Here is a 15,791-nt window from a genome sequence, read left to right as displayed (position 1 = left end):
ATTTCAATTGAACTATTTTAGTAGGGCGAAAAGGAGAGGGTTTTTAATCATAAAAGTAATGGGGTTTTCTGGTTAGGAACACAGCTTGTCGGTCTAAAAAATCGGGTGTTATTTTCAGATTGATTTGTTGAACTCACATTGACTACTCATCTATATTCAATTGAAGGAAGAAAACGATATCTCAAAAAGATAACTCAAGTTGCTCAGGTAAAACTCAAGTTGCTCAGGTAAAACTCAAGTTGCTAATACTCAAGGACTCAATTGTGATCACAGAAATGACAGATCGATTCTGGAAGTCCATGCCATCGGCTCTGAAAAAGCCCACAATAGACGGATTGTACAGGCGGCTGAGGGACCTGGATTATACTCAAATGGACGAGAGAATGGCAGTGATGCTGAATGCCATCCTCCAATTGGAGGAACAGGGCGAGTGTCGGGAGTCTGCGACGGAAGCGGTTTTGATGGTAGGCTACACCACTGATGGAGTGTCCAATCAAGAACAAATCAGATGGCTGTCCTGGAACGTGGATGGGGCGATAAGGGGGTTCGATTTGGCGAGGAACCCTGGCCTGAACAACAATACGGAGTATGGCGCGGGGGAATTCCCACTGCCGGTCAGACCATCAGTCAGGTCCACGAGCCAGAGTACGAGTAAAGTACTATCGATGCCACGGGCACAGCAGACGGGGGAAGTTTATCCGGACGTCAGTGCCATGAAGAGAGAACTCGAGAGGACCCAGCGGGAAAGGAACAAGGCGAACCTCGACCGGGATCAAGCGGTGCTTGAGAGGGATCAAGCGCGGAGAGAACTGGACATGATGAGAGCTGAACAGCTACAGGCAGAAAGGGTGCGGGAGAATGCCGCGAATTGTGAGCAGCTGAAGCAGGCTCTCGAGAGAGATCAGGCAAAACTTGAGAGGATCCAGCGACAACAACGCGAGCTCGATATGCAGAAAGGGGTTAGGCCCAAAGAACGGGTAGTGACTGGCTCAAGGCCAGAGTCACGCATGGAAGTAGATGAAGCTCCGAGGTCGAAGGGACGATTCAACCTCGATCGTGCGGCTCAGGAACATATGCACGAGGGGCTGGAGGTATGGATACCGCCCGAATCAGCGTCCTCCCTGCGTGGTTTGGAGACTCAAGTAATACGACCATTGATGGACGTCGCGTTGCCTGGATATACACCGAGTTCGACCCCGGGTAGTAGTCAGGTGAGTGGCAGCTCGTCACGATTGAAAGAGTTGCACGAGCGGCTACAGCTGAGGAGTCGCGAGAGTCCGGCAAGAGCGGACTTACCCTAGACGTGGGGGGAGCAACCTGTCAGGAGTGTGGTGATCTCGAGCTACAAGAAGAATACGGAAGGGAGAGTACCAGTATGTTTCTGGAGTGATGGGAATGGCGTACAACCCCTTCTTGGACTTGGAAGCCGGAGGTGCCCACAGAAACTATGAGGTGGCGGAGCTGCTGAAGTTCTGGACAGAGAAGATAATGGAGATAGACACTGTGGAGAGAGAGAGACCTAGCCTGGGTCTGATTCTCGAGAGAACGCCGGAAGTGATAAGTGTGCCACGCTCAAGTAAAAGAGTGGAACTAAAAATGGGTAACGGGAATGGCGTGTTGACCACGAATCTGGGAGTGGTATGGAAATTACTCAGACCCTCCTGGTGTCCACATCCCCATGCGAGCCTGATTGAGGAGGTCACTGAGCGAGTGAGATTGGCACCGACAGAGGATGAGGACTTGGCGACCTTGAGTATAGTACATAGACTGATCCTGCCTCAGATGAAAGAGTCGAGTGAGGTGACGAGTGGAACAGGGTCGGTGAAGAGGATGGAGCCGGGTAGTTGTCTTGATTCGACATGTGGCAACGGCGAGCATACTTGTGATGGACGATCATGCGTCAGGATACAGTCTTTCCAGAAAGAGGACCTCATCACCTGGTTTGAGGATATCACCGAAAGGGAGAAGAGCGAGATACAGATAGTGGCTGAATGTTACGCGAGTAGCACCGTGAACCTAGCGACAGCCTTGGGATTTTTCTCAAGAATGTGTAGTCTCCAGTCACTGGAGAGGCTAGAGTCAGAACACCACCTGGTGACCGCGTTGAGCGTGGAATCATGGCCCGGAGTGTTACAAGTGAACCAGAAGCACATCAAGAGTTGGAAGATTGGACTCGAGGCGGAGATGAAATTTCCCATGAGCGAAGCCTATGGATTGCCTCTAAATGCGAAATCCTTAGTGGGGTCAGTGTTGGCTAACCTATGTGGAAGCCACTATCCACTACACATGGCGATGGTGGAGGTGTCCAGCCAGAGGGTATTGATAGACAAAGCCTCCTCAGTGCCCAAGTGCGTGAGACTAGCTCGGATGTCGCATCATTCACACAAGCTGTTGAGGAAGATCCGAGGAGCAGTACCGAAGGAACCAAGAGACGACTTGAGTGAAATCTGGGGTGAAGAACTCCTAGGCTTGGAGAGCGAAAACACAAGTGATCACGGAAGGCAAAACGTGGTGGGGAAACCCGCAGTAGGTGCTCCAAGCTCGGAAGAAGTCGACGTGATACACGAGAAAATGATGGAACTTGAGCCTCTCCTAGAAGCCTCGGGAGAACGCAATCTTAGAAGCATCGACCTCACGCATGGGGATTGTCCATGCCACTGTCTGGCGCAGACAGTGTGGTACCCAGACCGCGCCAATATCTGTCTGATCTGGGACATAGAAGAAATTAAGTCGTTGGGACTACCGGAGCATCGACAAAAGGTGACCATCTTGGTGGTGAGCACGATGCTGGCTCTACGATGGATGGAAGAAAACATAGCGAAGTATAGAGAATCGAGAACGCCAACAGCTGAGTCGATTCATGCGATAGATTACAGCAGGAGACTTGAGTTGTTCGAGACCGCATGCAAGGTATTCGCCATACCAGTGGAGATCAGACATATATGGAGCCGCCTGAGATTCTTTCCTTGGTTTCGTGCGACGTTAACATCCTGGTTATATCTGGTGACAAAGGACCACATGAGGAAACATCAAAAGGAATATCGACAATTCCAAGCCGAGATAGGACCAGATGCCTTCAAGAGACCTCTGCTAACCCATCGAAATGCGATCACGACGGGGTGGAAAAGAGTGGGCAAAGTATCCAGAGACAATTCTAGAGCGAGGGAATCGATACTAGAGGAGGACCTGGCGAAGAATATAAGCATGAGTCTTCACAATTCCTTCTGTTTGAACCGGGAGTCGAAGGTAAAGAGCTTACCAAATCAATCGAAGAGGTTGCAAGAGCAGAGGGAGTGGATGCGATCCTATGAACAGCTGAAGGCCTGGGAGGAGATTGTGATCAGCTCCGATGACGAAGAGGCACTGTTGGAACAAATTACAGTGCCACGAACACCGGTGTCGGGTACCTCGAGGGCGAAGGACACGAGGTGAGCCGGTGGCTCGAAGGGAAAATTCTAGAGTCTTGAGTCCTGAGAGGGAGGAGGCTCGAGGGTGAGCTCGGATGAAATCCGGGTTCACGAAAAAGAAATTTTAGACGAATAAGATATTGTTATTAATATGATAGATCTATTATATAAATCAAAATGATGCATGACAATTTCCCGACTGAATAGGAAAAAAGAAATTTTAAAATTACCAGCTTAAAAAGCGGGGATTCACGGGTGCAGGTGTGTGCAGATTTTGATTGCTGTTTAGCGATAGTGTGAAAATTTTTTATGGTTGTGAATTTTGGAAGGTAGATAAACTTAAGTCCGATGCAAACTTCTGTAAATGACCACTGGCACTGTATCTTGAGCAACACTCGGTTCTCTGGGACTCACTGGCAGATGACAACACGCGATGAGGACATCGATCTCGAGTCCGGGGAGTATGTGCCAGTCGGTCATGTCTGGAGGTTTGACCTTGAGAAACACGTAATTTTGTAGTGAAGTTTTAATTTTAAAAATTTCGAATGGAGCCTGTCATGCTCAGTTTATTCGAACCAACTGAAAACAAAAAGTGAAAAATCAGAACGACCGAATTAACAATTGCGGGAAAGTACTCAAGAAAAAGGCAGGAAATTGCTATTCGCAATTTCTCGATACGAAATAATAAGAGAGTAGAGCTGTCTTATACCGAAAACAGGAGAATAGAACACAGACTTGAGAAAGGACGATTATTCGAACGGAACAGAGTGAACATTCAATGGAAGAGAGGACAACTCAAGTGTCCCGATGGTTCATGCAGAAACTTTGATTCTTGAGACAGAACTCACTTCTGTTGTTAAAACTAATTAGCATCAAACTTATTTAGTTATATTATTTGATTCTCGAGCTGCTCATCTTTTAATTACTCCTCATACTCAAGCGCATCGACATGTGAGTTCTCAATTTAAATTTCTCGAGTGTATTTTATGATAGTTATGTTGAGATAAGGCGAGTTTTAGGTTGATCCATCTGAAATGGATCAAAGTTCCACTGTCCAATAAAAAGTAACTAAGCGGATTGTTCCAACCCGGTTTTTAACGGCGTTCATGTATTTTGGGTATCTAGAGACCTAAGTATGGGGACGTTCCTAATTCTAGAGTGGGGGGATATTTTAGTAGTAGCCTTTAAGCTGTAACGGGTCGTAGTCTCATGTCACAAACGAACCGAATTGGCTCCGATCGATTTGAGGTAGAAAAACACAAGAGATAGTGTCCCTGACTCTTGAGCCAATGGTTATAGGGCCTATTTTTCTTAAGCCTCATGTGTGACTGCAGTAGACGAATGTTACACAACTCGTACAAAAATTCAATTTTGTTTTTGATTTACCCCATAAGAGGTAATTACCCCAAAAAGTAGTTATTTATCTCTCTCTCTCTCTCGTTCTTTCGAGGCAAAATAATGTAACATCAGCGAAGAATCAAAGATCAACTAAGAGCAAAGACAAACTAAACCTTTTTTTTCTTTTTGTTGAGGGAAAGTCGCTGTTTTTGCGAAGCATTGTTTTAAAAACGATTCATGCAAGATATCCATCAATAAAGCTAATTTTACAGAACGAAAAAGTTGTTTCATCGATTCCATCAACGTTTTCAGAAGCTTGCATAACGGGACAAAGGCGGTTAAGTTTGAAAAAACAATCGTTCTTGCGCTTGATGTTGATGCTGGTGTAACAATTTTCATTTTTGGACAAAAAATTGAATCTATTATATATTTGAATGCGAGTTTCACTATCTCGCCATGTTTAACTTTTTTCAACGTACTAATTTTGCATATTTAACTAACGATTTTGTTTTAGATATAAGCTATATCGTATATTGCAATAGTTAAGAGATTTCTTTTCAATTTTCCAGTTTGATTTCAGTGTTTATTCCACCAAATTTGAAATTAGCAAACCAATAGTTGGATGCTGTCAGGTTTTCCTCAGGTGGTACGAAGTTTACGAGATACGAAGCTTAATTTTTTGATGGTGTTAAAAGTTTACAGCCAACTCAAATTCAGGAAAAATGTTATAATGTCAAATTCCTAGCCCTGAAGTTGGGTACTCTCAGGGGTTGCAAATTTTGCCTCTAATTTTGACCTTACGAATCCTTGTAGTTTTCGAGATATGAGGTTTCTTATGACTTCTTAAAAAAATTTGAAGATATAAAAAACGTCACACATTTTAAAATTCTTATCTATACTGAGGAACTGTCGAGGTTATTTCAGTAGTCCGGAACTGACTTCTTTTGAATGACTTTAAAATTGTTCAGAAAACTAGGATTTATTAAATTTCACCGAAATTGAAATTCCCAACCTTGTAGTTAGGAGTTGTCGGGCTACTCTCAGCGCTTTCGATTTTTTGCCTCCAAATTTGGCTGCTCAAAATAGTTAGTTTCCGAGACAACGTTTTTCGACATGAAAAAAGTTCAAAATTTAATTTAAAAAACTTAACAAAGTTTGAAATTCTCAACATTATGGAAGTGTGCTGTCAATGTGTTCGCAGCAAAATTTTATATAGACTCAAAATATGACTGATCAACGCTTTTCACTCTCCTTCAAAGGACGTTTTTATGATTTTTCAAAAGTGTTAGATGCCATAGAAAAAATACCTTTGCGAAGTTTGAAGTTGTCGAGGCACGCTGGGTGAACTCAAGTTACTGCCAGCGGTTGTAGATCTGGCGTCCATCCTAATATTATTGCTCAAATAGTTTAAATTTTCAAAATTAAAGTTTTTCTTCGATATTCCCAAATTTTTTCATTAAACTAAGAAAAATGTCGCTGCATAGATGTATTGATGGCGTCAAATGATATACGTTCGGGCTAATGAAAAGAAAGAACTAAGTTAAACCAGAATCTCATTTATGTTAAATCTGGACAGTCCAGTTGTATGCTAACGGCAGTTTTAGGGTGTTATTTCTGAGTTGAAAATATGAAGATCTGAAACCAATCCAGTAGTTTTGAAGATTTGACCATTGTAGTTTCATAAGAACCTTAGTTGAAACTTTAAGCTTTTTTGAGAGTGTAAGGAAACGAAAGTTTCCTTGTTCGGATATTGTCGAAACTTAAATTAGTTTGGCAAATGTCATAAATATTTTATGATGTCTGAGAATTAACAACCTGAGAAAAATATTTGAAAATTATGCAAAGGCCATGACAGGCGGGAAAAGTTTCGCTTTAATATAACAGATGCAAATATTCGTACTCTGCAAAAACCAATAAATACTGAGGTCAAAGATAGGAACTGGTTAACGAAGTAAGAAAATAAAAGTTGAAAACTCATCTCAATCGTGCTGGGCAGATCTTAGTGACGACAGAGAAAACAGCAAGAGTAAAAAAAAGACAATTGAGTTTCAAATTTAAAAAAATCTTATTGGACAGAAATTGTCGAGCATCCGCAAAAATCATTTTAAAACACCAAATTAAACGTGAAAATACGTTTAAATCACAGTTCAGTGAAAAAAAAACAGGAAATTTGACATCAAATTGAACGGTTTGGGAATTTTTCTGTTTTGGGTTGCAAAGTTCCAAGTTACTTTAAAAAACAAGAATTTATTGGACCGATATCAACGGAAAGTTAAAAAAACTATCTGAAAAGCCGAAATCTGATTGAACTAACATAAGACAAAGTGTAGTTGGAGGGACTGAAAACGTTATTTCAAGCTGAAATCAGTAAATAGGAATTAGAAAATTTCAAACTAGAGGAATGATATTTATGATAGTTATTTAGGGTGGGCGTTAAGTGTGGCAGCGGCAAGTTCAGTCTTCGAGATGTGTTTACCGAAGGCATTTACCTGTTCGAACGACTTCCAAAGCTTTATAACCCACTTTGAGCTATTGGCCGACCTAAAATATTGGAAAGTTACTATGGAAAAGAAACTGGAGTTCAGCCGCATAATTTCGCGTTAAGATTGCAGAAATCTGCGATCAAAATTCTCCTTACTCTTACAGAGGCTACTAGAAATAGTTGTCGAGATTGTTTAATTTTTTCGAATGCGTTATAATAAAAAACCAATAGTCTTCCGGGACGTCTAGCAAGTCGCGTGCAGCAAGCAAGCGAAAAGTTGAGATTTTCTGGGGAGTTTGCAGCAGGTGGCGCTGAAGACTCACGGGATCTTTGTGCTGCGAGGTTTCATCGGAAGAATCCACTACAGTCAAGTTAGACGTGAGCTCCGCAAGCTAATTGGGGTTAAAGACATGAACATTGCGTATGTCTTAGAGCGGGCATTTCAACTGGAAGCGATCATTTGAATTGGAGAAGAACAAGCTCCGCGAATAGCAGCTATTACAGAGGGATGAGACAGAAAATCTGATAAACTCGTTGAACAGACTTATTCAACAAATGTCGGTTAGTAGTGAAAATAATACCCGGAATAGTAACGATTGAAGAGACAGCAGTCACTTTTGAAGAGCGCGACCAGGTTCAAGAGGCAACAAGGTTCAAGCATAAAAGCTTTTAATAGTATTAAAATACTACCGGATAGGCTACTAATTATGCGTTGAAAATAAGTGTAGCACTATTGTAGCTTTTTCATGTCTCGTTTCTGCCTGTCTTTTCGAGGAGCAACGAGAAAGTGTTCAGTTCGCACTTTTTAGTTGCCGCGATAAAATGTGTCTCAGCGTGTTTTTTTATCGCGAGTCTTTTAACCTTCACGTTTTGTTTCGTCGATTGTCATTTCGGACGTATCGCTCATACTAATCAAACCCAAACACCAACCATCCTGCTCGATTGGCACAGTTTGAACTGTCGAAAATTAGTTCTATATTTTTTTGGCTCAGTTTGACCAATCATCAGGACTGGAATAGAATAATTTTAGTACAACTGGGACTAATTTTTCTTTTTGGTACAAATGGGACTTCACCCAGTAGTCCTTTTTATAGCTAACGCTGCGCTTCTTATCTATTTGTTGTTTTAACGTTTTATGTTAACTCAAATGGTGCTTTTTTATTCTCTGATTTTATGTGGTTTTTAATTGTTAACGATGTTTGTTTTTTCTTTCAGTTGTTCTGATGATGTCTTACTTGACGAAAACGTTCAAGCGTTGATAGTTGTTTTTTTTTCTCGTCACCTAGTAGTACCCTCAATTACGCTATTGGTGCTTAACTAGAGATATTGAAATTGTAAAAACAAGCTTTGATTATGATTATTTACAAGATTTAATTTTTTCGACTAATTCAGTTAATATTTTTTGAATGTTTTTGCAGCTTCCCGAGCAATTGGATTGAATTGATTTTTCCACTTCAATAATCATACATTTGTGAATATTCCGTGCATTAAAATGTGCTATATTGAATGAATTTGCAACTCGTAGAATTTCGATCAAATATGTGTTGATAGCAGTGTCGTCTTCCTCAAACTGGCTGAGAAATAAATTAAGAGCTTTCAGCTGAATAAGTTGTATTTGCTCTGAATTTTGAAATCGTTCGGTATTTAGTAAATAGTGTAATGTTTGCTGGGCATCTTGAAGTCTCCCGCTTTTGAGTTGTATGCGAATTAAACCGAGCCTCATGTCAGCGATAACATATTGATGACTGGAGTTGGGGTTCAACAAAATTATTTTCTCTGTCTCGTCGTACATTCGGTTTGCGTCATCGTACAGGTTATTCTTAATTATAAAAAAAGTACCAGTTATAAAAAATGAAGATTAAATTTGCTCCCGTATACAAGGGGTTATCTAGCAAAAGATGATTGAGTTTCACGGGGCGGGTCAGAAATTTCGATCTAAACCTATTATTTTTTCCATGGTAAGTGTTAAGATTAAAGTTTAGCGAGAGAAATTATTATATTTTGACACCGCAAAAAAGCTTGTCATTTAATTTTGTTTGCCCTTAAATATGTATTTTTCGAGACAAATTAGTCCTATATCGATGTAAGGAGTGTAATTATAATTACCATCATAGCCTGATCCTCTGTTAACATTGCTAGTTCTGAAAGCGTATGTGCCAATAATTTGTACTGATTCATCCGCATGGTTGCGCTGCCACCGAACTGCGAGTTAGCAATCGCTTCTTCCAGTAACGTTTTGCTCTGATTTAATGAATCCATAGTTTTGCATGAAGCGAGAATTGATGCAGCGGTTGCCTGTAAACTGAATGAAATCATCAGTTGGTCTTCCAGTCGTCTGGAATAATATAACGCACTTTTCAACAGCGATTGTGATTTGTTCTTCTTTAGAAGTTTTGGGTCACTTGTCATGCTGTAGATTAGACCTTTCTCGATAAACACTTGAATCAAATGGCGCTTGATGCCATCGTAATTGTCCGATTTTTCGAGCAACTTTTCGAGCTCGTCCAGATCGTCGAGCGCTGTTTTGAAATTTCTTTGACATATTTTTACTTTGATGATTTCAACGGCGCATTCGTTTTTGCCGCAGACAATATTAAGTGAAATGAACAATGATCTTGATTTCTCGAAACTGTCCTTAGCAGTTTCTAGAAGCTCTGTCGAGGAATTTGGGCCATCTTTTATGCAGAGTTTGCCCAGGTGTAGAAAGGCACGAGCTTTACATTCACTTATTTCGTGATTTTCAAAATGTATTGTTTCTGATATAATCTCTTTGCATCTTGGAATATTTTCAGCAAGCAGGCTGACATGGAATGCGAATAAGATTTTCTTCCATTCAGGAACACTACGCGATACTGTCTGGCCAGCATGGTAGAAATACTTGATATAGTTTGTCTGGTCTGGAATAAGTGCAACCAATAATGCAGGCTCCTGTGCTGGTAGCACAGAAGGTGAAGACCACAGTCATTTTTCAAAAAAAAAATTTCTCAATTTTTTTATTTTGCTCTTGTGCGGAGAAAGACAAAAACTAAGCTTAGAAAAATTAGGTTTCAGTTGACTACATTTATCTTAGCAAAATCATAGGCTAGTTTTTTCGGTAAAAATTTTGCGTTTTTTTTTTTACAGTTATGAGTTTTTTACCCTTGCGATAAGTTTTACCCTTGCGAGAAAGACTGTTTTTTTTCTCGTAAATAACTTTGTTCATAGGACTCATCTCCTTGGCTCATTCATCTACTAGGCTGTTCTATTGCAACAGAAATGTTTTGAGCGTGTTAGCATTTTAAATATCTGGCTTAATCAAAATCGCTGTTTTGCTTGGTTGTAGTTTTACCAACGCGATTTGGTAATTTTCCGGCTTAATAGGTCTCGGCTTAGCTGATATCGACTTAGTGTGCTCCTAATGCGTCGTTTGAGGACCGAAAAATTTTGTGTGTGTGTGTTTCGAGGGAAAAGGACCTAAATTTTTTGGCATAGAATTTTTTTATCGGCACGAAGGGATTCTGCTCAGGTATTTTCGGCTTTGTTACCGCTTGGTAATTATAAGGGCAAATTTGATCAACCAGCCGACGCATCTAGTGTAGTGGTAATACAAGTGCTCGAGAAGGCAAATGCTTATGGGTCAAATCGGGCCGGAACCTTTTTTTGCAAAATTTTTTGTATTGTTTTTTTTTCGGACTATCGTTCGTCTTTTTTTGTCGGCTTAGCTCCCGTAGCCAGACGTTTTTTTAAAAAGTTTAGCGTTCTTCCAAGTTGATGTTTCTGTAAAAACCATATTTGACACTGCAAAGCACAGGAGTTTGATTCCAGTCGAGACCTGTTTTTTTGCAAACTGAAAATTTTCTGCTAATTTAGATTATTGTCTGTCTGTGTATTTTTGTCGGCTTAGTTCCGCACAAAAGACTTGTTTGAAAATCCATTTTTTCCAGTTTTCCGAAATCTCCGTGTAAAGTTGGTGCAGGCAACTTTGCTCGGGATATTTTGGGTTTTTGTTGCAGTTTTATAATTTCATTGACAAAAACTATTCAAGTTTTTTCATTTTTTGTTCGATTTGAGTCATAGTCATTCCTTTTTGTATCGCAATTGGTGCGAAGCTCAGCTTTGTACCTGTGTTTAAATTAATTAAATGTTGTTTGCTTTAACATTTTCTCAACATTACGATCCAATCAAAATTGAAAGGAATTCAGTATGAGCCACCACCTGTTACCATCTGACATTCATTTGTGGTACCTGGTTTTCAAAAAAACTGAAACACCCGAAGACGAAGGGCCCTCATTACTTCAGTGGTCTGAGCAACAAAAAATAGCTTGTTAAAATGTAGGAATCAGACCAAAATATTTTGAGGTCATTTATGGAACTCACTTTCAAATTGGGCAATCATTTGATGTAAATCGGATTTCCACTGAATTGAATTTTCTTGGGCCAAAAGGAAATTTTGCATGAAGAATGTTTCTCTTCCTCTGAAATTTATTGGAATAATTGATTTTTCAAAGAAAACTGTCTTTAAAAAAAATGTAATAATCTTACCTGTTAACTTCAGTTATCTTGATTCCTTTTCGCACAGACTCAAACAGAAGCCTCTGCCTGTGCTCAAGAAACCTCCGATCTGTGTTTTCTGAAAGCAAATTTATTTTTTTTAAATCAGAGTTACAGTTCTTATGGAAACTTCTCAGCTGAAAATGAGCATGTTTATCTTAGCGTTGTTATGTTTTATGGTGCAACTCTAATAACTCTGTTTTTGCCTTCACTTATTTACCTAGGGTTCCCTCGGGTTACTGCCAGTTGGGCTGTACTGCCCAAACAGTAACCCTGATGCAGTTTATTAGTTCATTAATGTTCTCTAAACTGTATCTAAATTCAAATTCAAAATTATATTGAGGCAAATATGTTGTATATTTTTCTAGGCAAAACGCTAATTTGAGTCCGACTATAATAATATAGTCGTATGGAATTTAGGTATGTTTTAAATTGGGGCAGATGAAAGAATTGTTTTGCGTTTTGAGTTAAACCCTACTGAACTTAGCGACTGGGCACGTATTTGTGTCGCATGTTTTAAAGTTTTGTCGTTAATTTTTTTTCCAAATGCAGAGCTCCAGTTGTACGTAAAAATGGTGTTAAAATTCATTTTTAGTGGAAATTGGGTTTGCTCTTTTAGCACAAGAACTTCAGCGAACCCAGAAAACTTTCAAAAAGTAATTTGAAAAAATGTTTGCGAGCTTTGTTTTCATCAGCTTTGTTATTGTTTTTTTATTTGTCACAAATGGTCGATTGAAGTCGGCGCTGATTCTATTTCTAATGCTTTGTGTACGTAATGTTAATTTAGCCAGCTCATTTTCTTAGTTGGCTATTGATTTCTTAAGTTTTTCGGTGGCAGCTCTTCAAAGTTATAGCAATTTAGTTCTATTTTCTCTTGCAACGTCCTAGGTTTGAATCTGGCCAGGTCCTGTTTTTTAATGGAAAAAGTCCGTGCAAGAAAAATTTGTCATTCTATTTTTTTTCTGCTTATGTTTTGTGGTTTTCATTGTAATTGACAGTGTTTTTGATTTAATCCTGTAAATTCACAAAATCTGATGTGTTTTTTTTTTTCAGTTAAAGTTTATTTGGCATCAACTATTTCGTTTTATGTTTTAATTATGCCTCTGTAATACAAATTCAAATGCATTCGACGCAGTGGTAAAAGTCATACTTCAGACGTCAAAGCCCTGGAGTTCGATGCCTGTTGGACCTGTTTTATGTAAACTTGAAATTTTCGGCTATTTTAGAATATGGTCTGTCTACTTATTTTTGTCGACTTTTTTAGGCAAAAAGGAATTTTTTGTTTTTGAAGGCTGGCTTTTTTCTAGCAGTTTTTTATTGTGCCGGTATTTTTCAGGATCTTTTCGGTTTTTGCAATTTATATAAAACGATTTTTTGAAGTTTTTTTTAAGTTTTGACTTGTCTTTTGATTTTAATCATGATCATTCATTTTTGTATAGCAACAGGTGCGAAGCTCAGTTTCGCCTCTTTCGACTGTTCACAGACAATTCACTCAGATTTCACTGACGTCTTAAGATTTCAGCATGCAAAATCATGATTGCGTGTAGTGCACTTGCCTCCTGGTGTTTCTTGCTCAACGATCCATTTTTAGCACCATGGATCCCTTAATGGGATGCCTTAACTTTTTTGAAAGGTTTTCGCTTTTGAGTTAATTTTTGTCGACTTTTTTTCCATTTTTTGAAGCCGATTTTTACCGTATATGTCAATTCTCTGTATATAGGGCTGCACGCTAGATCAATTATCTGATTTAAACATTTTCAACAAAGTTGTCGTTTTTTGGTTCCGACCATTGAAAATGGGGAGGAACTTCGTATTCAGGTGTATCGTAGTTTTTTGTTTTCCACGGAGGTACCACAAAAATTATCGGAATGGGCCGAGTCTCGAGTGATATATAATTTTGAAGCCTTGCAAAAAAAATTGTCTCCGTGTCGAGAAAATTTGGTTTGAAATTTTTGAGATTTATATTTTTGAGCGAGTAACGCAATCGAGTAACGTTTGTTTTCTACTTCTTAGACTTCTAGGCTCACAAAACTTGATTTTACTTTAAAAATAGCTAGTTTTGGATGTTTCATTCAGCGCTTATTTGCATTAATTGTTTTTTATTTTTTCCATTTTGTTTGGTATTCATTTTTTGAAGAAAAATGTTGTCGATCTTGCCTAACTCACTAACTTTCTGTGCGTTTGTATAGGTTTGGAATCACGCCGTGCTCTAAAAACGTTACGAATTCGAAGAAAAAATGAAAAAACTTTTTTCTAGTTTTTTTAATGAATATGGTCGGAACACTCTGTGCTACTAGCAAAGCAACCGGCTGTCGTTGGTTTTTTTTTGCATTTTCTTGTGGAGCTCAAATCCTATTGCTTGTATTTGTTTTTGTTTCATTTTTCATGCATAACAGGTAGTGAGAATCTCTGCTTCGCGCCGTTTTTTTTTTTTTTTTTTTTCATTTGCCCCCGGCCTGCTCAGTGCAGGACCAACCGTGGGGGAGGGGGAGATGTCATCCATTTTGCCGCAGCCGGTCCCACCTTGAGGAGGCGGATGACACTGGGACCCCTCCAGCCGTGACCGAAGCGGGATTCGAACGCATGACCCTCGTGTTAAGAGAGATGTGCCTAACCCACTTCTCTCTTAACACGAGGGTAACCGTTAGCTGCTTTCTTCGAAGCGAAAATGAGCCAGGCTCTTACCTGAATTGAGACAATCAACCTCGTGGAACATCCAATGCACTAATTTTTCTGTCTTGGTGTGCTGTAATAGGGGACCCAACGTAAACTCATCTTGGGACCCGTCATAGCCAATCACAACCAAGTCCTCGTTTTGTAAAATGTGCTGCATTAGTGATTTCTTCTGAGAATGAATACCAGTTTCGATGCTAGACAAGTACCTTTTGATGCTGTCATATCTGGCGTGGGGGAATAGAGTTTCCTCGTCTATGCATCCATGAAGTCTAATGATGCAACCTTGGGGCAATGTAGGCGATGTTTCAGATTGTGCGTGGGCTCTAAACTGTTCAATTTTGTGTAGAACTAGAGGTTTCTTTCCGAAAAGGCTCTTGTGCGCTCGTTCAATCAGGTTGTCGAATTGAGTTGAAATAACCTGAAGAAATATATAATAATAATATATATTTATAATTATAGCACCAAGAACGTTATATGTTTAAAACAAAATAAAGTAAAGCTTACCGTGTGACCATTTTGTACCGCCTTTGCTAGAAAATTGTGAATATTGTTGCAGTGACCCTTTAGGTAAACATCCAATGAATCCAGAACTTCATCGCCTAACAATTTCCACGCACTATTGAGCAGCTTAGACTGAGCCGACGATACATTTTTTACAAACTCGTCTCTGTCAGAAACAGATAAAAGTTCGTTGTCTGGTCCAAGGATGGAGTTAATAAGGTACATATTAAACTGAGAAGGCGAAGGCAACCCGGAGTTTGAGTTAATCTGAGATCCAATGATAATCGCACATGGATCCACGTTGGAAGTTTCATCGGCTAGACTTCTCAGAAAATCTGAACTAGTTTGCGGAAAGTTAACTGGCTCATCCTCCATATGCTCAAAATTACTTCCCATTTCTGTGGTATCTTCACTCATTTTGCGATCAGATCTCTACCGATCTAACCGAATTAAGAAAATAAACAAGTGAGCTACTGTGACAGTAGTAGTGCTTTACTCGGTGTTATTTGTCCATTTTGTTTTGAAGACGTTTGCTCTGTCAACTAAGATCGCGCTACGGATTATGAAATGCGCATATTCGTGACCTGTTTTAGTTTTTGTCAATTGACATATGGTCACATCAGACCAAAATTAGTTTTGATTAATGATGAATAGCTCAAATAACATGTTTACTTTCTTGATAGCACTTTCACGACTTTCTTAAATTTGTTTGCTGACACAGCGCAGTAGTGCTTGAAAAACAAGTTTCGCTACAACCTACAATGATCCTATATGATCAACTATTGGTTATGTTCGTTGCGGGCAGTCATAGCCAATCACAAACAGTTGAGCACCCCTTCCTCCCCATGGTTCCTCCA

The 15,791-nt window shown here is 39.6% G+C and overlaps 1 protein-coding gene across 1 annotated transcript; it reads right to left on the bottom strand.

Annotated features, from left to right (window-relative positions):
• Positions 1–9,300: 9,300 nt before the first annotated feature.
• Positions 9,301–15,477, bottom strand: LOC134856717 (uncharacterized). Its single transcript, XM_063872991.1, has 5 exons — positions 14,938–15,477; positions 14,443–14,851; positions 11,749–11,836; positions 11,584–11,681; positions 9,301–10,124 (listed from the first exon to the last, which is right to left on the bottom strand). Exons 1-5 carry the CDS (start codon positions 15,349–15,351, stop codon positions 9,301–9,303), a joined length of 1,833 nt encoding a protein of 610 aa, XP_063729061.1. The 5' UTR covers positions 15,352–15,477.
• Positions 15,478–15,791: the final 314 nt, after the last annotated feature.

This window comes from Symsagittifera roscoffensis, chromosome 1, assembly GCF_963678635.1.
Source record: "Symsagittifera roscoffensis chromosome 1, txSymRosc1.1, whole genome shotgun sequence".
NCBI lineage: Eukaryota > Metazoa > Xenacoelomorpha > Acoela > Convolutidae > Symsagittifera > Symsagittifera roscoffensis.
The sequence above is the reverse complement of the archived record's forward strand: the minus strand, read 5'-3'. Positions and strand labels throughout refer to the sequence as shown.

What these genes read in the sequence shown, in the direction of transcription:
- LOC134856717 (XM_063872991.1), bottom strand. Translation starts at nt 15,351, where the DNA reads ATGAGTGAAGATACCACAGAAATGGGAAGTAATTTTGAGCATATGGAG. An exon ending in CGGTACAAAATGGTCACACG is followed by an intron (nt 14,852 to 14,937) that starts GTAAGCTTTACT and finishes ATATTTCTTCAG; the next exon opens with GTTATTTCAACTCAATTCGA. An exon ending in AATGATTGCCCAATTTGAAA is followed by an intron (nt 10,125 to 11,583) that starts GTGAGTTCCATA and finishes CACTTATTCCAG; the next exon opens with ACCAGACAAACTATATCAAG.